The sequence below is a fragment of the Haliotis rubra genome, unplaced genomic scaffold (genome assembly GCF_003918875.1).
Source record: "Haliotis rubra isolate DU_JTF1 unplaced genomic scaffold, ASM391887v1 Scf538, whole genome shotgun sequence".
Lineage (NCBI taxonomy): Eukaryota > Metazoa > Mollusca > Gastropoda > Lepetellida > Haliotidae > Haliotis > Haliotis rubra.
Genome location: NW_025767233.1, coordinates 45,073 through 64,611, shown reverse-complemented (window position 1 = coordinate 64,611; position 19,539 = coordinate 45,073). Strand labels below are relative to the sequence as shown.

The window sequence follows — 19,539 nt, the reverse complement described above, 5'->3', positions numbered from 1 at the left end:
TTGTAAGCGGCTGAGACACACCTGTGTGCTATTTCTGTACCGTTCATTTAGTATTACGTAAATATAGTGCATACATATCACCATTTCAATTTGATAAATATTTATTAGCACGTTTACGCAAGGTAATGAACACAAAGAAGCATGGTAGCCTTGCAGATAGGTGCCTCTCAGGCATCAGAGTGTGAGTTGTTAATGCAGAGTCCTTCTGAGGTTTCTCTCCTCTCTGTCGCTCTTTCAGAGACATCTACACAGTATCCCCCCTAAGAGGAAGTCCCCTCCCAGGGAAGAGACAGAGCTGCAGTGGTTAATTAAGAAAATATTATTGGCGAGCACCCTACACTCCGAGCCGTCTGGTTCTTTCAAATATTATCCGACACCTGCCAAAATCGATATTTAGGTAGAGAATAATGCAGTCTATAGATACAAACACAATTTTTACACAAAATGAGGTATTCAAGTGGTTTCCACCCTGATCGTATCCCGGGCCAAGACGTGCCGAACACTGGTAATGTAGTAAGCATTTCCAAACTATTGCCATGCTATTATTCGAAATCGACATCAATTGATATTTAGGTAGAAAACATTGCAGTCTATAAATACAGCCAAATATTTTACTCATAATGAGTTATTCACGTTGTTTCCACTCTGCTCATATCCCCGAACAAGACGGCGTGCCGAACTGTGGTAATGTAGAAAGCATGTTCAAATTTTTGGCGAGCACCCTACAATCCGAGCCGTCTGCTTGTGTCAAATATTATCCGACAGATGCATAAATTGATATTTAGGGCAGAAAACATTGCAGTCTTGGGATACAAACGCGAGTTTTCCATCAAAAGAAGTATTCAAGTTGTTTCCACCCTGCTCCTATCCCGGGCCAAGACGTGCCGAACGCTGGTTATATAGAAAGCATGTTCATATTATTGGCGAGCACCCAACACTCTGACCCGTGTGGTTCTGTCAAATATTATCCGACAGCAGCATAAATTGATTTTTCTGTAGAAAACATTGCAGTCTATAGATACAAACAAAATGTTTGGATAGAAAGAAGTACTCAAGTTGTTTCCACCCTGGTCGTATCCGGGCCTAGATGTGCCGAACCCTGGTAATGTAGAAAGCGTGTTGATATTATTGGCGAGCACCCTACACTCCGAGCCGTCTGGTTCGGAGTGTAAGGAGCTCGCCAATAATATCAACACGCTTTCTACATTACCAGGTTTTTGGCTGCATAAATCGATATTTAGGTAGAAAACATTGCAGTCTATAGAAACAACCGAAATTTTACCATCAAAAGAAGTATTGAAGTTGTTTCCACCCTGCTCGTATCCTGGGCCAAGACATGCCGAATGCTGGTAATGTAGAAAGCATGTTAAAATTAATGACGAGCACCCTACACTCCGAGCAGTCTGTTTCTGTCAAATATTATCCGAAAGCTGCATAAATTGATATTTAGGTAGGAAACATTGCAGTCTGTAGATACAAAAAAAAATTCTTACAAAAAATGAGGTATTCAAGTTGTTTCCATCCTGCTCGTATCCCGGGCCAAGACATGCCGAATGCTGGTAATGTAGGAAAGTACAGTATGTTGAAATTATTGGCGTGCACCCTACACTCCGAGCCGTCTGGTTCTTTCAAATATTAACCGATACCTGCCAAAATCGATATTTAGGTAGAGAATAATGCAGTCTATAGATACAAACACAATTGTTACGCAAAATGAGGTATTCAAGTGGTTTCCAATCCCGGGCCAAGACGCGCCGAACGCTGGTAATGTAGAAAGCATGGCCAAACCATTGGCGAGCTCCCTACAATCCGAGCCGTTTGGTTCTTGCAAATATTGTCCGACGCCTGCCGAAATTGATATTTAGGTAGAGAACATTGCAGTCCATAGATACAAACAATCTTTTTTACACAAAATGAGGTATTCAAGTGGTTTCCACCCTGATCGTATCCCGGACCAAGACGTGCCGAACGCTGGTAATGTCCAGGACCTAATCCCTTGTTAATTGATGAGTGAGTCAAGGTAGTTAAGAGTCACCAATTAACAAGGCCTTCAGCCTCTGGGAGGAAAACCAAGTTGCAAGTTTTTATGCCTCTTAAAGAAGCCTCTAAAAGTAAGTTAAATCTTTGATGGGCATTTAGTAGTGGAATGCATACAAAAAGCAAGATTTATGGATGTCAACTTCTTTACTGTGACCTGATTTTCACCTGATGAGGGAGCAAGCATATGCTCCGAAATGTCGTGTTATTCACAATAAAGAAGTTGACATCCATAAATCTTGCTTTTCTTATTAAAAAGGTAAGTTATTATCTGCTGAGCTGTAGGTTTGTTAATCATGTGATGTACAGTGTGGTATGCACAGGCGGTGAAAGTTGTATTGTATTGAATTTGGTTGGTTGCATATTGTTTTGTGTTATGCTGTCAGTTTGTATGTATGTGTGAAAGAGGAACCTCACATATTATGACATTGAAAACAGACTAAACTTAACATTATTCCTTGGTCAATGTCGCAATGTTAGTACAATGGTAGTATGCCAAAGTTTGTTTCACATTTTTAATAATACCTACTTTTTTTGCAGATAAAATTATCAAAAAATGAACGAATAATGCCATGCTTCTCTCAGAGTAAGGGAAGATAATTTATATAGTGATTCTTATCAAATTAGATATTTCTTTATCGTCCGAACAGAATTCACAAATTACGGATGTTTTGTGTGGGTGTGTGTGCATGCACGCGTGTATAACATCTAACTTGAGAGGCATTAAAAATTAGGCTGTTTGTAACCATAATGACTATATTGGTTGGAACACTCGAGGAACAAAAATAATTTCACACTTCGAAAGGAACTGGAACAGTAACATTTCTCATGTTATCATATGAGCTTCAAAACATTGAATGAAATAAATGATGTATGATGAAATGGATCAGAGAACATTATAAGGGCATAAATGACGTGTTAATGACACATGTAATGGTAAAAAATATATAATCACTATGTTAGTTAACTCATGACCAGACACGTCAAACTGGTACCGATATATTTATATCTAATATGTAAAAACTCAGTATTTCTTAGTACCTGAAATAGAAAACACGAATTTGGAATGAGATGTTTTAATCTGAGATCAATCATCATTTCAAAAGATTGGTCATTCGCAAACTGAAGCAGATCTCACTTATACTGCAGTAAACAGTATGGTAATGCATAACGAAACATACCACTTACGTGATAACAACTCCCTGTTTATTGCATAGAGCGGCATTTCGATGTACGTCGTTCAGGCTAAACAAGCTGATTAATTGATTACATCACTTGGACAATGGAGTGGATTTCGACTTGTTGATCTTACTCTCCCGTTGGTCCCAACAATGTGCTATAAACCTGTTGTTGTTAATTTGCTGCTTGTCACTATGCATATATACTTCTATTTACCTGGTTGTAGTAACTTTTATCTTGATAACGGCGTGAGAATATATACTGAGTCAAAAAAGAAACTTCACATTCTTTCTTCAGGGAACTATAAAAGAACAAGAGATGGTAAGATGGTGAAATTGTTATTATTTCATTGCTGAGATCTATATGATGTACTCGATACACTGACAGTGCCATAATCAGTTCCATTAGGCTACACCGCCGTTCCAAAACATGGGTATACAGAATTTCAAGTCAAAAGAATAAAAATGCGAAATTTCTCAGTTTAGTATCGTGTATGGCCGCCCCGCGCATTCACCACTGCCAAACACCGTCTCCTCATTGACTGCCTGATGCTTGTGAACACATGGTTGGGGATTCTGCGCCATTGCTCTTGCACGGCAGCGCCAAGTTCCTGCAAATTCTGAGGTTGGTTCCTAAGACCACGAAGCCTTCTCCCAAGTGCAACCCAAACGTGCTCTATTGTATTAAGGTCAGGGGACCTCGATGGCCAGTCCATCACGTTGATTCCAGCGTTTTGAAGGAAATTTCGTGTCAACATCGCGGTATGCTGTAAATGTAGACCTGGGCCATGAGCCGCCATGAAAGGAACGAGTTCAGGGGTGAGCACCTGGTCGCGGTAAGCAGCAGCTGTGAGGTTTCCACGGATGACCAGAAGTCGTGAACGGTTGTTTACACAGAAAGCACCCCACACCATGCAACTTCCGCCCCCGAATCTGTCGACGTCCTGTACACAACATTGGGCATACCGTCTTCAGACTCTATGCCTGCCGTCCGCAAATCTAAGGGTAAACCTGGATTCATCGCAAAAGACGACTCGATTCCATAGCACATGCTTAGCGAAATAGGTTCGCGCAGGTTGGATGCGGGTTGTCCGGTGAATACTCGGTGAAGGCTTTGATGTGAGCTATTTTTCTAATGTTTTGTTGATATTACACTTGAGTGCACACCCACCCGCTCTGACTGGGTTCGGTATCCCGGCTGCTTCGTTTCTTGGGAAGTAAACCCAAGTACAAATTATTGCACTTTCGATTTGCGATTGTATGCTTATAATTTTGTTTATATGTTTTTTCATAACCAGCAATGTATGTTATATGTCATGAATAAGTGATAATTGTGTTTTAATTATGTTTGATTTTTTGGTTGCATACTGGTTTGATGGCACACATTCCGTGTTCCTAACTGGAGTCTACACTGGTTTGATGACAAACATGCAGGCGCATGTCCTACTGAAGTCCAAATATATTGGCTTTATGTCAAACATACCGGCACGTTACCATAGGGACAACGGATTATATTTACTGAGTCATTTGTAAAAATAAATTATCTCCAGGCTAAAGTCAGCAAACATTATCTTTCATTATTATTTAGGACTGTGTGGGAAGTGGACTGTACAATGTTGAAATACACCGACCATTTTATCTGCGATTCGTGCCGTTCTCTTTTCCAGCAGGATGTATCGGTATAATAACAGCAATCTCAAAATTAAGTTGCATAATCAGGGATTCTATTTTAATTTTTATACAATTTATAGTATTACAGTAAACGTTTTGTCATTGAATAATGAAGAAAAACATTTGATGTGGAATGAAAGTCTGTGCAGAGCTTGATTTGAACCATACAGATAATCACAAATCTTCACATACGCTCTTTACCCAATATACCGGTTCTAAGAAAGAAATATTGCAATACGTATTGTTTGAAAAGCGTGTTGCGATATATCGGTATACCCGAGGTGGGGCTGTGCAGCAGAGGAAAGTGAGCACACTTAAATACTTATGTCACGGGTTCAGGTCTGGAGATGTCCCAAGAACAATAAATGATAAGACGGGGAACGTCACTTACGATCTAAACCAATTTATTGCCTGTGAAATAACACGAGGTGTGGTGAGGTGAAATTGGGTTTAACGTCGTGCTTGAGAATATTTCGTTCATATGACGACGTGCATGCGTGTTTGTGTGTAGCCCTTGTACTAGCCCAGACTTAAGCTGGTTTTATAGTGCTAGCCCACTGTGATACCATGCCGCAGTGAAGCATGAATACCCCACTCAGACACATTTTACTGACTCCGAGCCGACCAGTCCTTGTTTTACCCATTAATAGCGAGCGCCAGGCAGGGACCAACAAGTGCTATATTTTAGCGTCCTTTGGTATGACGCGGTCGGGGGTCGAACCCGCGACCTTCCGCTCTCCGTGCGGACGCTCTAACCACTACACCACGAAGGCGGTCGAAATAATACGAACACAACATGAGAAAAATGTCGCACGTCCGACATAGTCGGATTTTGACATGAAAGTCTCGTATATGTTATAAATTGTAAAAAAAAGAAAATAGAATCCCTGATTATGCAACCTAATTTTGAGATTGCTGTTATCAGAACCATAACATATAGGTTATGGCACTTAAAATGTAGAAAATAGGATTGATATCCACAATTAGTGTCACTCACTGTTAGACACTTAGTTCCCAGTATATCACAATACGTATCGCAATACGGTTACCTGAATCGCTATATATTGCAATACAGTTTATTTGCCAACACACAGCCCTAATATCGGCACACTATAGGTGTATTCTATAAAACAGTTCCTTTTAAGATATAACCAAGGATTTTCAAGAATCGTCCTTTATTGAATGAAAAAAGCAGCACTTTTGCCGATTTACATTTTGCTCCCTCAAGTAAACACTATAAACGTGATACATCCATCGAATCCGTGACAACAATATGCTTTAGTGCACCAACAAATATCAGTTGGAAGGGTGTCAATGTTAGAAAATACATTCAAATAAATATATAGTTTTAAAATTACCCTTTGCATTCAAAATAAGGCGAAACAATGACTGCAATGAACACGCGTTCTCGCTAGCCGGATAGGCTGCGCAGAACAGGTCGTGTTGGTGATAGTTTTGCGCAATGGCTGTACAGTTAAGTGATGTGTGACGTCACGTATGCTGCGTTTGTGGTAATCATTTTGTCTTTTGCCGTGAAAAACAGTATTCAGGGTATGAGAAACCTATTCAACACTGTAGATTTACGTCAGAGTAGATATTGATGAACTTCACGTTTCTTTTGGCGGTCAGTATATATGTGAAAATGGGATTGTTGAAACTCAGTATTACTCATGACTGATGACTGAAAGTTCCTGTTAAATATAATTCAGTGACATGCCACAAAGGTTTTCCTTCATTTTCACAGCTTGAAGGCGAGTATGACGTGGTGGTTAACTGTGCTGGTTTAGGGGCCAAGGCCCTGACTGGAGACGAGAAGTTGCAGCCAATGAGGGGACAGATGCTGAGGATGGGTGAGAGTGGAAACCCAAGGATGAATAAACAAAATATCTGGGTGAGCGGGGTTGGCGCGGATCCGGAGACTTTGGGATCTGAGGCTTTCGACACCAATAAATGAATAGCATCACCTATGTGTTTGACCCACCTGAAAACACTCCGTGATGACAGTGGAACAGTTCACCCTGACCTAAATACGTCACCAGCTCGATTGTCTTTCGTGACTTACCTTTAAAGTGAGTGAGTTTACTTTCAGCAATATCACGGCGGGGGACACCAGAAATGGGCTTCACACATTGTACTCATGTTAGGAATCGAACCCGGGTCTTCAGCGTGACGAGCGAACGCTTTAACCACTAAACCACCCCACCGCCCCTCTTACCTTAAACAAGTGTAGCCACTGGTCCATTTACCGTCGAGCAGTCGTTATTCTATGCACATAGTGTAATTATTTAAATTAACCCCGTACATGCAAATGTAATGCGAGTTGCTTTCGTTAGAGTGCCTTGCAAAACCATTAATACTGTCAACTGCCGTGATATTGTTACGCTATTGCTAAATACGGCGTATAACCATACTCACTCACTTCACGGTTTGCAGAGTGTTTCCCCAAGCATACTTGGTCGGTAATTGAAAATATCTTTATGTGCAAGTTCAACTAAACGTAGGTTGGGGGAAACAAAAGAGTGGTTGAGTTTAGTTTTACGCCACTTTTAGCAATATTCCAGCAATAGCTCGATTGGGACACCAGAAATTGGCTTCACACATTGTACCCATGTGGGGAATCGAACCCGGCGTGACGAGCGAATGCTTTAACCACTAGGCTACCCCATCGCCTCTGGAAACAATATATTTTGTCTCTTTCTCACCTGCAGGTGTCCGCTCCATGGGTGAAACACTTCCTACACAGCTCGAACTCATTCTACTTTATCCACAAGTAAGACATGGAAGTTGTTTGTGGCAGGGGCTCTTATTTGCAAACATGTTATAAACGCTATTAGACATTTTATTGCAGCTGACCTCTGCGATAGGGGTCTGTGTAGTGTCAGGGATTTGATATCAGGATCTATGCAGTGTCGGGAATTTTTGTAGTGTCGGGGATCCGTGTAGTGTCTTGGATCTGTGTAGTGTTTGGAATCTGATATCAGGATATGGGTGGTGTCTTGGATCTGTGTAGTGTCGAGGATCCGTGTAGTGTCTTGGATCTGTGTAGTGTCGGGAATCCGATATCAGGATCTGTGTAGTGTCGGGAATTTGTGTAGTGTCAGGGATCCGTGTAGCGTCTTGGATCTGTGTAGTATCGGGAATATGATATCAAGATCTGTGCAGTGTCGGGAATTTTGTAGTGTCTTGGATCTGTGTAGTGTCGGTAATCTGATATCAGGATATAGGTAGTGTCGGGGATCTGATATCAGGATATGGGTAGTGTTGGGAATCTGATATCAGGATATGGGTAGTGTCGGGGATCTGATATCAGGATATGGGTAGTGTCGGGAATCTGATATCAGGATATGGGTAGTGTCGGGAATCTGATATCAGGATATAGGTAGTGTTGGGAATCTGATATCAGGATATGGGTAGTGTCGGGAATCTGATATCAGGATATGGGTAGTGTTGGGAATCTGATATCAGGATATGGGTAGTATCGGGAATCTGATGTCGGGAACTGTGGCTACATGATGACCGTCTATAAATAAACGATTCTGAACCAGACAGTCGGTTACGGTTTTTTCACCGTAAACTTGCACGTTACATAAACAGTAAAAACATCGTTGATTGTTTCAGTGTGGACAACGTTGGTATTGGAGGCTTCAAGACTGTCGGGGATTACAGCACCAGCGTGCGCCATGATACGTCTAAGGACATCTGGGAGAAACTTCACAAAGCTATGGCCTCCACTCAAGGTACTTGATATTCCCTTGACATCTGGAAAGAGAAAACAATCACTCCCTCCCACACCGCAACCCTGCCCACACCCTAGAGAATGAATTAAAAATGTATTTTAAGGTATGGGAGTTACGATCTAAGATTGCTAAGATCGCTTACTACAAAGGCAGACAGGAATGTGTAACTCAGAGGGTCGGTGGGGGTAGCCGGACGGTTAAAGGATCTGTGTAGTGTCGGAGATCTTTCACGCCGATACCCGGGGTTGATTCCCCACATGAGCACAATGTGTTAAGCCCATTTCTGGTATCCCTCGCCGTGATATTGCTAGAATATTGGTAAAAGCGGCGTAAAATATGTTCACTCACTCACTTTAACTCTGTGAAGTCAGTGACCAACTGATATGACAGCAACAGCTTTACTGACACACTAAAGATTATAAAGGTGTGTGAAGCCACGCTGGATGGCGGACGTAATAAATTCTTCAGATACAGTATTTGGGATCTGCTGTATCGTTTACTTCTAAACAAAGGATTTTGGAAAGAAGGTGAGACGTATTTCTATGCAAGAGGGATAATTCTGTGTAACTTCTTACTTGTATCCTTAAGGTAAGACTAACGCTGAGTCTCTGAATAGATGCCGTATATTTGATTTTGATACTAACAAATAAACCCATTTAAATTAAAAAGGAGCCCCAGCTAGGGAGACCAGATTCAGAACCTGAGGAAATCTAGACTTGCTTTATTCAGGGCATGAACACTGCAGATAGAGCTTGACGGTAGGGAAAATAATGTGGTTCAGGGACTGTGAGACAGACTACCCTAAGGTCAGCAAGTATTTGGATTGTCGTTTTCAATGTCAGAACAATCCGATGATCTCATCGGTAGGATGGTGGCTGAATATGATCCATGAAATAATTATTCGTGTGATGGTGATGCATTTGTTGCGGAAGCCATATGTGTGGTGGTTCATTGTGTTTGCAGTGTTTTGGCAACTGTTTTCACTCATTTTGGAAGTGTTTTTCATTTTGGGGTCAGATCAAGTGAGTGAGTTTAGTTTTACGCCGCACACAGCAATATCCCATCTATATGGCGGCGGTCTGTAAATAATCGAGTCTGGACCTCACAATCCAGTGATCAACAGCATGAGCATCGATCTGCGCAATTGGGAACCGATGACATGTGTCAACCAAGTCAGCGAGCCTGACCACCCGATCCCATTAGTCGCCTCTTACGACAAGAATATTGCTGAGTTCGGCGTTAAACGAAAAACAAATTCGACAAAACTCACTGCTGTATGACCATGAGGTCATCCGATATGGAAACAAGAGCCTCAAGGCAGGAGTTCAAATGAAATATGTGATGTGCAATTCAAATCCCTATTTGTACTAAGATCTTCACGTAATTTTCCAATGTAAACATTGACGACCTAAGCCAGTGCTTGAGATCGTTTCGCCCATCATTATCAGTGGTCCATATAACACAGCATTCTTTTCCCACAGAGGTTACTTGTCATATCTTCCTACGAACCTCTGTTCCAATACGGCCATATTACCCGGTTCTCGTAAAATCCCCTAGCGGCAAAAGATCGCAACACGAATTATCTCCCTTCTTTCTATCCAATCAGAACACGTGTTATATCGACTTAGATTCAACTTCACTAACACAAGCAGATGTGGGGCCACAAATATCCCCCATCTGCCGGGGACTTGTGTTGATGTTACACACAAGACGTTTAATGGCTAGCTTGTCCGTTGTCAGCGAGGGCGATGGAGACGCCACTGATCCACCATAACATGACTGAGTTCTGTCTAGAAGAAACGTTTGCGCATCACGCAGGGGAAGAAGTTTAGTTTTCTCGAAGCATACCGAAATTACCGAGGCCTTGCGAATGATTACTTTTGAAACAACGTCGCTGATTGCACAACTAAATCTGATTGCCTCCAATCACGAGTCTTGAACGCTCACACCATGAAAGGGCCGTATTAGAACAGAGGTTACGTAGGAAGATATGACAGGAGTAACCTCTTTGGGAATAAAATGATAACACAGCCCTTCAGCAGAAATTTCTTATGGTTATGAAATGGTTTTGTGGATTATATACTAAGCAGCAAATGAAACGTCAGTTTGGAATTTTCCTTCGCAGTAAACTCATTTAATGTTTTAATTGTATATTTGTGACAACATCTTCAACTTTACCTGAGCAAAGACATTCCTTCCCAAATTCAGAATGGAACCAAGGAAATGGTCTCAAAAACGCAACCTGATCTCGGAGATGTTTTTCATGCAACTCATGTTGCACATGCTGTTCACAAAGACCAGCCCTATAAAATGCATCCCCAAACCTGGTTGAAACATTCACATTACAACGTCAGCAGGGTGCCGCGACTCACGACAGCTCAGAGGAACCAGACGCTAGGAAGACTTGAAGCTGGCCACACTGCACAAGGCGTTGCCAATCACTTCCAGGTCGACGTTCGGACCATCTACAGGCTGCAGCAAAATGTCCGGGCCACCAAAACCACAAATGATCGCCCCCGACAAGACCGCCATGTTGTGCGACAGCATGTACAGAATCCCTTCATGCAGGCACCCCACACAGTGAGAACACATGGAAGACCAATCAGTACTGATACAGTACGGCGACGTCTTAACAGCGGGAACCTCCATTGCCGTAGACCTTACCGTGGACCTTTCCTCACCCCTCTTCATCGGCGTGAACGTCTACAGTTTGCCCTACAACACCAACACTGGCGATACAGGCAATGGGGAACTGTTCTGTTCACAGATGAGAGTCGGTACTGCGTATCAACTGCAGTGGGCAGAACAAGAATATGGCGACGACGTGGCCAGCGTTACTCAGACCAATGTGTTATGGAAAGAGACTCATGGAGAGATGCAAGCATCATGGTATGGGGTGGAATAGGCCTGAACAAGAGAGTGGGTCCTGTGGTGTTCCAGAACCTTGGTCCAGGGAGAATAGGCGGCATCACAGCGGTGCGCTACATCGACCAAGCTCTCAGACCCAACGTCATACCACATTTTACACGTCACCGGAACAACATTTTCCAGCATGATAACGCCCTGGCCAATACTGCCAGAGCTACACGGGACTTCCTACAGCAGAACAGTGTCAACATTATGCAGTGGCCAGCCCTTAGTCCTGATTTAATCCCAGCTGAACATCTTTGGGATGAAATTCAGAGGAGACTGATTAATGTCATACCAAGGCCGAACACAGCCGATTTATTGCACCAGGCCTTTCTCAAAGTGTGGTTAAAGGTGCCAATGGCCTCCATCAATCGATTGATGTACTCTATGCTTAGACGCTGTGCTGTAGTTATTGCCGCTCGTGGTGGTCACACTAGATACTGAAGTCAAGGGTCTGAATGGACTGCAAACGTTCACGTAATGTCTTGAAATTGTGCTGAATTATTCATTGATGTGTCAAGATATTGTACACAAAAACTGTGTTTGATCCGCTTATTATGTCTATTTCTGTAATGATTTGATTACAGTGACTATCTAATTTTGAATTCGTACTGACGTTTTGTAAGCTGCTGAGTATATTTATACAATCAATATGTATCAAAGATATGTTCAGACTGATTGAGAGTCGGTGGGTTTGTATGTTCCACATATGCTGTATATACGTGTGTTCAAATTGCCCAGGGGACTTAACACATAATCAATATCAGTATATATCAAAGATATTTTTAGATCGTTTAAATCTCACTGGGCTTGTATGTTTCACATAGTCTTTCTTTTTTGACAAAACAATGCAACTGGCTTCTATTTCAGTTGAATGATCGTCTTTCCCATAGTTAGCAGACGGGACTGTCTTCGTATCGTGCAAACACAATATAGCTGGCATCGTGGCTCTTAAATGTTTTCGGGGCGGTGGGGTAGCCTAGTAATTAAAGCATTCGCTCGCTCTTCACGCTGATGACCGATTCAGCGACTGTGGGGTTCGATTCCCCACATGGGTACAATGTGTGAAGACCATTTCTGGTGCCCCTGCTAGAATATTGCTAAATATTGCTAGTATATTGCTAAAAGCGGCGTATAACCATACTCACTCAAATGTATTCATTTCACGAGTATTGCAAACATGGAAATGACAATCAACCTCACTCGAAATCTACGGCACCACTGCGTTATGACGAGGTATCCGTACTTCGAGACAAGCAGCGTAACATTTATGCCTGAGCCATCAAGAATTCGTCTGTACATAGGGGTCATTGGGGGCCAGTTAGGTGAGTGCTTTTATATAACGGAGAACATCAGGGATGTACTTTCCACATTGTACCCTTAGGCATGTGAGTTTGTTCAAAATCGCCTGTGCTCACCCTGCAGTGAATGGGCACCCGGTGGGATAAGACTTAAGAGGCTGGGTAATAATGCGCTCAAAGGAACGCTTTCACTACTCTACCGACACTAAATGGCGTTAGCGAGTCTTCTCTGTAATGCGTTATTAAATAATGAATAAACGCTAGTCTCCTAAACGTAGGTAGGGCGGTGCGTTAGCCTTGTGGTTAAAGCGTTGGCTCGTCACGCCGAAGACCCGGGTTCGATTCCTAACATGGGTGCAATGTGTGAAGCCCATTTCTGGTGTCCCCGCCGTGATATTACTGGAATATTGCTAAAAGCGGCGTAAACCTAAACTCACTCACTCACTCCTGAACGTTGATCTCATTTTCAAGGTTGTGCATAACTACGGTCACGGGACGACTGGCATCAGTTTGAGTTGGGGAACGGCCGTTCACGCAGCAGAACTTGTTAAAGAAATGTTTGCACATACGTCACGACTTTGAATTATCTCCCCTTGGTTGCATTGTGTCGGCTCATCTCAGTCCAGGTCATTGGGAACAACCCATATTGAAGTTAACCATTTTGTTATACAACCCAATGTGGCGGCGGTGCCGGCGGTCCATACAAAAGCGCTATTTGATATAAATTCTATATATTAATCATTAAAAACATTTCTAAAAAATCAGCCGTCAGGTTGTTCAAACTATATAAGCAGGTACACAGTCGAGATGCTATAGTGAAATGGTGCAATGTCACGATTTGGTATTGACCGAGGTGTCATGTAGGTAACGGACTAATCCGAGTGGATCCGTACTTCCCACTCATGGCTGTACGATTTCCCGTCTGCTTTGTTTGTTTGTTTATCTGTTGTTAAACGCCGCACTCAGCAATATTCCAGCTATATGGCGGCGGTCTGTAAATAATCGAGCCTGGACCAGACAATCCAGTGATCAACAGCATGAGCATCGATCTAAGTTGTTTGGGTACGATGACATGTGTCAGCCAAGTCAGCGAGCCAGACCACCCGATTCATTAGTCGCCGCTTACGACTGAAAACCAGTCTTGCTCGGATCTTCACGGGTATCCCGTCAAAAGTTAAATCGTCAATCAAAATGATAAAATAGGATTAATATAGAAGGGCCGTAACTAGTAATAGCCACTGGTGGCGCTACGATCGAGCAACGAAATCTCAGCCCAATGTATCAAGGGAGGAAACTGGACTTTAGTAGGGAGTGAGCTCCCTTGTCTGGGGAAGACAATGTCAAGCGGGACAAGCACGGCCCCCTTCCACCCTGGACCATTAACATACCAACGGAAATAAACTTTTGACATATGATTTTATTTCAAAACTATCAGAATTTAAAAATATACACGTACACTGCATATAATATTGTATATAATATAATGTAAACTGTATTAAAATAGAACTAGTACATCGAGTTCTATCGATCCCATACCGGACGCCACACAGTAAGTACTTCACTCAGGTCCATAGGTACATTTCCAAGGCCCCGTTACACAAAGCGATCTCAGCCCTCCTATTACCGGTATACCGTACGCCCATGTTAAAATATGGTCACGATCGCCTTAGCGCTAAGATCGCTTTGAGGAACCGTGCCCAGTTTTCTATACAGATTGTTAAGGTAGACGTGAACATGTATACATTTCACTGATATTTTAAATTTTGTTGTGTTGCAATACTATCCTGTTAATTCATATAGTATATACTACCCAAACGATCTTCTTTAAGGGGCGTTTTTAGAAGCTGACATGATGATGAGGATTTTGTTTTTATGGACAGACAACATCTATATTGCAATAGATGCGATGTTTCGGTGTAGATCCTAACAAGGTAATCAAGCAAATGAATAGGTGCAATGTCGTTTGCTTGATGATGGTGTAAGCATCTAAATCGAAACGTCGCATCTATTGCAATAAAGAATTTATCTAGCCATAAAAAGTCTTCTTCTTTAATCAAAAGAAGCCAAGGACGCCCGTCAGGATCTACTGATGTCACATTCAAATAGATATCATTTACTAAACAATCCATCATGTTGCCAAGTTACTAGTAAGTTATACCTACATTTTGTCTGAGTGAGTGAGTGAGTGAGTTTAGTTTTACGCCGCACTCAGCAATATTCCAGCTATATGGCGGCGGTCTGTAAATAATCGAGTCTGGACCAGACAATCCAGTGATCAACAGCATGAGCATCGATCTGCGCAATTTGGAACCGATGATATGTGTCAACCAAGTCAGCGAGTCTGACCACCCGATCCCATTAGTCGCCTCTTACGACAAGCACAGTCGCCTTTTGTGGCTAGCATGGGTTGCTGAAGACCTATTCTATCCCGGGTCTTCACGGGTCCATTTTGTCTAAAACGGAGAACATAGAGATGGGATCAACGCTGCTGTGAATGGTCTTTCAGTAGACGCAGCGTGTCAGCTTAATGTTTACATTGATGTCAGCCCAAACCGACGAAGATTTTATGTATCTGGCCAGGTACATGAGCGAATTTAGCAGAGATTTCTTATAAATATGGAGAAGGATTCCCGTGGCATGAAAGCCCAAAATGAAGAAGGTCTTATACGTTGATACTTTGGTGACCCGATAAATACGTGTGTTGACCAATCATACACGGGACACATCTATACTTTGAACCCATGAGAATCAAATCGTGCAACTGCTAAAGGAAGACAACTCTACAGAGTTTGTAACCTAGAGTACTTAACGTTTTGTTTTGAAACTAATATCAAATACAACCCTGTTAACCCGGACAGACAAACGTTCGGATTAACGAATAATTAGTAAGTAGTTATGAATCAATACATATTGCTTTACGCCGTTTAAGCTATTCTCGGCATTGTATACACATTTAATACACATGACATTAAATACACATAGGTGCTCTCGGCCGTAATATAATCGCCTGAAGAGAAGTTGTCCGTATTACCAAGTCCGGAGAAACAAAGGTTCGCTATACAACGATTTATGAAGAAACTTGGGAAGATCTACTACATGTCCAGTTGAAATTACAAAATGAGCGCTGACCATTTCAAGAGTGTGCTTAAGCAGAAACCGTAAGTGTTTGGCCTCATGATGATGTCCCCACCCAACAAACTGCTTTACAAAGAGATCGAAGTTTAGCGGTGGTCGGTAACTGGTTCCTGGCAAGGGGTGTTGTGAGAGACGGAGCTGTTCCCAGCACCGCCTACGGATGCCGCCATCTTGCTGTATATTGCCTCTGTTCTGATCTTGCCATTGCGATGTGCGATGACCGTGGGGCATACTGACATAACAGTAGCCTTAATAAAGGCGAGAATTTATGGATGCCAACTTATTTATTTTGAGGAACACAAAATAAAGAAGCTGACATCGCTAAATTCTCTCCTTTATGTGTTCCAAGACATTAGCCTTCAGTTTAATAGGTTGTTTATTCATCAGGTTCCACGGATGACGGAACTATATATATTAAAAAGCCCAGCTGGCAGTACATGGTGGTGCGATCTGGAATGACACACAAAGATGTTTTCAATCATATTCGTATTTCTGAACATAAAATGTGTAAATATTTATACATAGATCACAAATACTGCTGTTTATGGCTACAGTGTAACTAAATTGTGTTTTGTTTGTTATTTAACGCCCCACACAGCAATATTCCAGCTATATGGCAGCCGACTGTAGATAATCGGGTCTGAACCAGACAATCCAGTGATCACCAGTATGAGAATCGATTTACGCAATCGGGATACGATGACATGTGTCAGCGAGTCTGACCACCCGATCCCGTTAGTGGCCTCTTACGACAAGCATGGGTTGCTGAAGACAACCTAGATCTAACTATATTCATTGTGCCTACATTTTCCACAGAATGATTACCTGGTGAGTAAACTAGAACTATATTGTTACATTTTAACTATAGTACATTCAACATTTTAACAGTGTGACTACGTACTGACGTAATGTGATAATAACCATTGCACAGAGTGTGACTACATTGTCATCGCATTGTGTCTGTAAACTGAGCATAATGTGATCACAATTGTATACAGTATGACTACAGTGTGACTAGAAAGTTTCGTGACGGAGTGCTAGAGCGTGAAAACACAATTTGGCGAAATTCATATTTTGTCCTCTCGGACGCCGAAAAGTAGGTACGGTATCGGGTGAGAATAGGTGAAAACGTGAAAATGGAGCTAAACGTGTTTTGACCGGTTCAAATGAAAGAGGAAGATTGGGAACGGAATGCTAGAGCTTCAAAACGCGATTTGGCGAAATTCATATTCTGACCTTCCGGAAGCTGAAAAGTAGGGACGCTATGGAGTGAGAATAGGTGAAAACGTGAAAATTGAGCTAGACATGTTTTGACCGGTTAAAATGAAAGAGGAAGGTTCGTGACGGAGTGCTAGAGCGTCAAAATGCGATTTGGCGAAATTCATATTATGACCTTCCGGAGGCCGAAAAGTAGGTACGCTCTGGGGTGAGAATAGGTGAAAACATGAAAAATGAGCTAGATATGTTTTGACCGGTTCCAATAAAAGAGGAAGGTTGGGGACAGTGCTAGAGCGTCAAAACGCGATTTGGCGAAGTTCATATTTTGACCTTCCGGAGGCCGAAATGGGGTGAGAATATGTAAGAATATGAAAATTGAGCTAGACAAGATTTGACTGGTTCAAATGAAATAGAAAGGTTTGTTATGAAGTGCTGGAGTGTCAAAATGCGATTCGTCAAAAGTCATATTTTGACCTCTCGGAGGCCGAAAAGTAGGTGCGCTGTGGGGTGAGAATAGGTGAAACCGTGAAAATGGAGCTAGACGTGTTTTGACCGGTTCAAATGAAACAGGAAGCTGGGTTGGGGACGGAGTGCTAGAGTGTCAAAACTGGATTCGGCAAAGTGCATATTTTGACGTTCCTGAGGCCGAAAAGTAGGTACGCTATGGGGTGAGAATAGGTGAAAACGTGAAAATTGAGCTAGACGTGTTTTGACCGGTTCAAATGAAAGAGGAAGATTGGGAACGGAGTGCTAGAGGGTGAAAACGCAATTTGGCGAAATTCATATTTTGATCTCCCCCTGAGGCCGAAAAGTAGGGACGCTATGGGGTGAGAATAGGTGAAAACGTGAAAATTGAGCTAGACATGTTTTGACCAGTTCAAATGAAAGAGGAAGGTTGGGGACGGGTGGCTGCAGTGTCAAAACAGGATTTCGAGATATTCTTATTTTGACCTTCCAGAGGCCGAAAAGTAGATATGCTATGGAGTGAGAATAGATGAAAACGTAAAAATGGAGCTAGACATGTTTTTACCGGTTCAAATGAAAGAGGAAGATTGGGAACAGAGTGCTAGAGGGTGAAAACGCAATTTGGCGCGAAATTCATATTTTGATCTCATGGAGGCCGAAAAGTAGGGACGCTATGGGGTGAGAATAGGTGAAAACGTGAAAATTGAGCTAGACATGTTTTGACCGCTTCAAATGAAAGAGGAAGGTTGGGGACGGATGGCTACAGTGTCAAAACAGGATTTCGAGATATTCTTATTTTGACCTTCCGGAGGCCGAAAAGCACGTAGGCTATGGAGTGAGAATAGGTGAAAACGTAAAAATTGAGCTAGACATGTTTTGACCGGTTCAAATGAAAGAGGAACGTTGGGGACGGAGTGCTAGAGGGTGAAAACGGAATTTGGCGAAATTCATATTTTGATCTCCAGGAGGCCGAAAAGTAGGGACGATATGGGGTGAGAATAGGTGAACAAGTGAAAATTGAGCTAGACGTGTTTTGACCAGTTCAAATGAAAGAGGAAGGTTGGGAAGGGAGTGCTAGAGGGTGAAAACGCAATTTGGCGAAATTCATATTTTGATATCATGGAGGCCGAAAAGTAGGGACACTATGGGGTGAGAATAGGTGAGAACGTGAAAATTGAGCTAGACGTGTTTTGACCGGTTCAAATGAAAGAGGAAGATTGGGAACGGAGTGCTAGAGGGTGAAAACGCAATTTGGCGAAATTCATATTTTGATCTCCCCCTGAGGCCGAAAAGTAGGGACGCTATGGGGTGAAAATAGGTGAACAAGTGAAAATTGAGCTAGACGTGTTTTGACCAGTTCAAATGAAAGAGGAAGGTTGGGAAGGGAGTGCTAGAGGGTGAAAACGCAATTTGGCGAAATTCATATGTTTATATCATGGAGGCCGAAAAGTAGGGACGCTATGGGGTGAGAATAGGTGAAAATAGAGCTAGACATGTTTTGAACTGTTCAAATCAAAGAGGAAGAATGGGGACGGAGGGCTAGACCTTGAAAACTCAATATGGCGAAATTCTTATTTTGATCTCCCGGAGACCGAAAAGTAGGGACGCTATTGGGTGAGAATAGGTGAAAAGGTGAAAATTGAGCTAGACATGTTTTGAACTGTTCAAATCAAAGAGGAAGGATGGGGACGGAGGGCTAGACCTTGAAAACTCAATTTGGCGAAATTCATATGTTGACCTCCCGGAGACCAGAAAGTAGGAACGGTATGGGAAGAGAATTGGTGAAAACGTGAAAATTGAGCTAGTCATGTTTTGACCTGTTCAAATGAAAGAGAAAGTTTCGTATCGGAGTGCTAGAGGGTGAAAACGGAATTTGGCGAAATTCAT

The 19,539-nt window shown here is 42.3% G+C and overlaps 1 protein-coding gene across 1 annotated transcript; it reads left to right on the top strand.

Annotated features, from left to right (window-relative positions):
• Positions 1 to 1,546: 1,546 nt before the first annotated feature.
• LOC124253281 (D-aspartate oxidase-like) lies at positions 1,547 to 13,598 on the top strand. The gene is made up of 6 exons (XM_046687026.1): positions 1,547 to 1,564; positions 5,140 to 5,195; positions 6,618 to 6,732; positions 7,595 to 7,656; positions 8,505 to 8,623; positions 13,271 to 13,598. The coding sequence occupies exons 1-6, from the start codon at positions 1,547 to 1,549 to the stop codon at positions 13,414 to 13,416; spliced, it is 516 nt and encodes a 171-aa protein (XP_046542982.1). The 3' UTR covers positions 13,417 to 13,598.
• The last annotated feature ends 5,941 nt before the right edge of the window (positions 13,599 to 19,539 follow it).

Bases quoted from the DNA above. Each gene is read 5' to 3' on its own strand.
- LOC124253281 (XM_046687026.1), top strand. The intron at 5,196-6,617 runs CACACTTAAATA...CAAAGGTTTTCC, and splicing joins GTGCAGCAGAGGAAAGTGAG to TTCATTTTCACAGCTTGAAG. The intron at 7,657-8,504 runs GTAAGACATGGA...TGATTGTTTCAG, and splicing joins TCATTCTACTTTATCCACAA to TGTGGACAACGTTGGTATTG.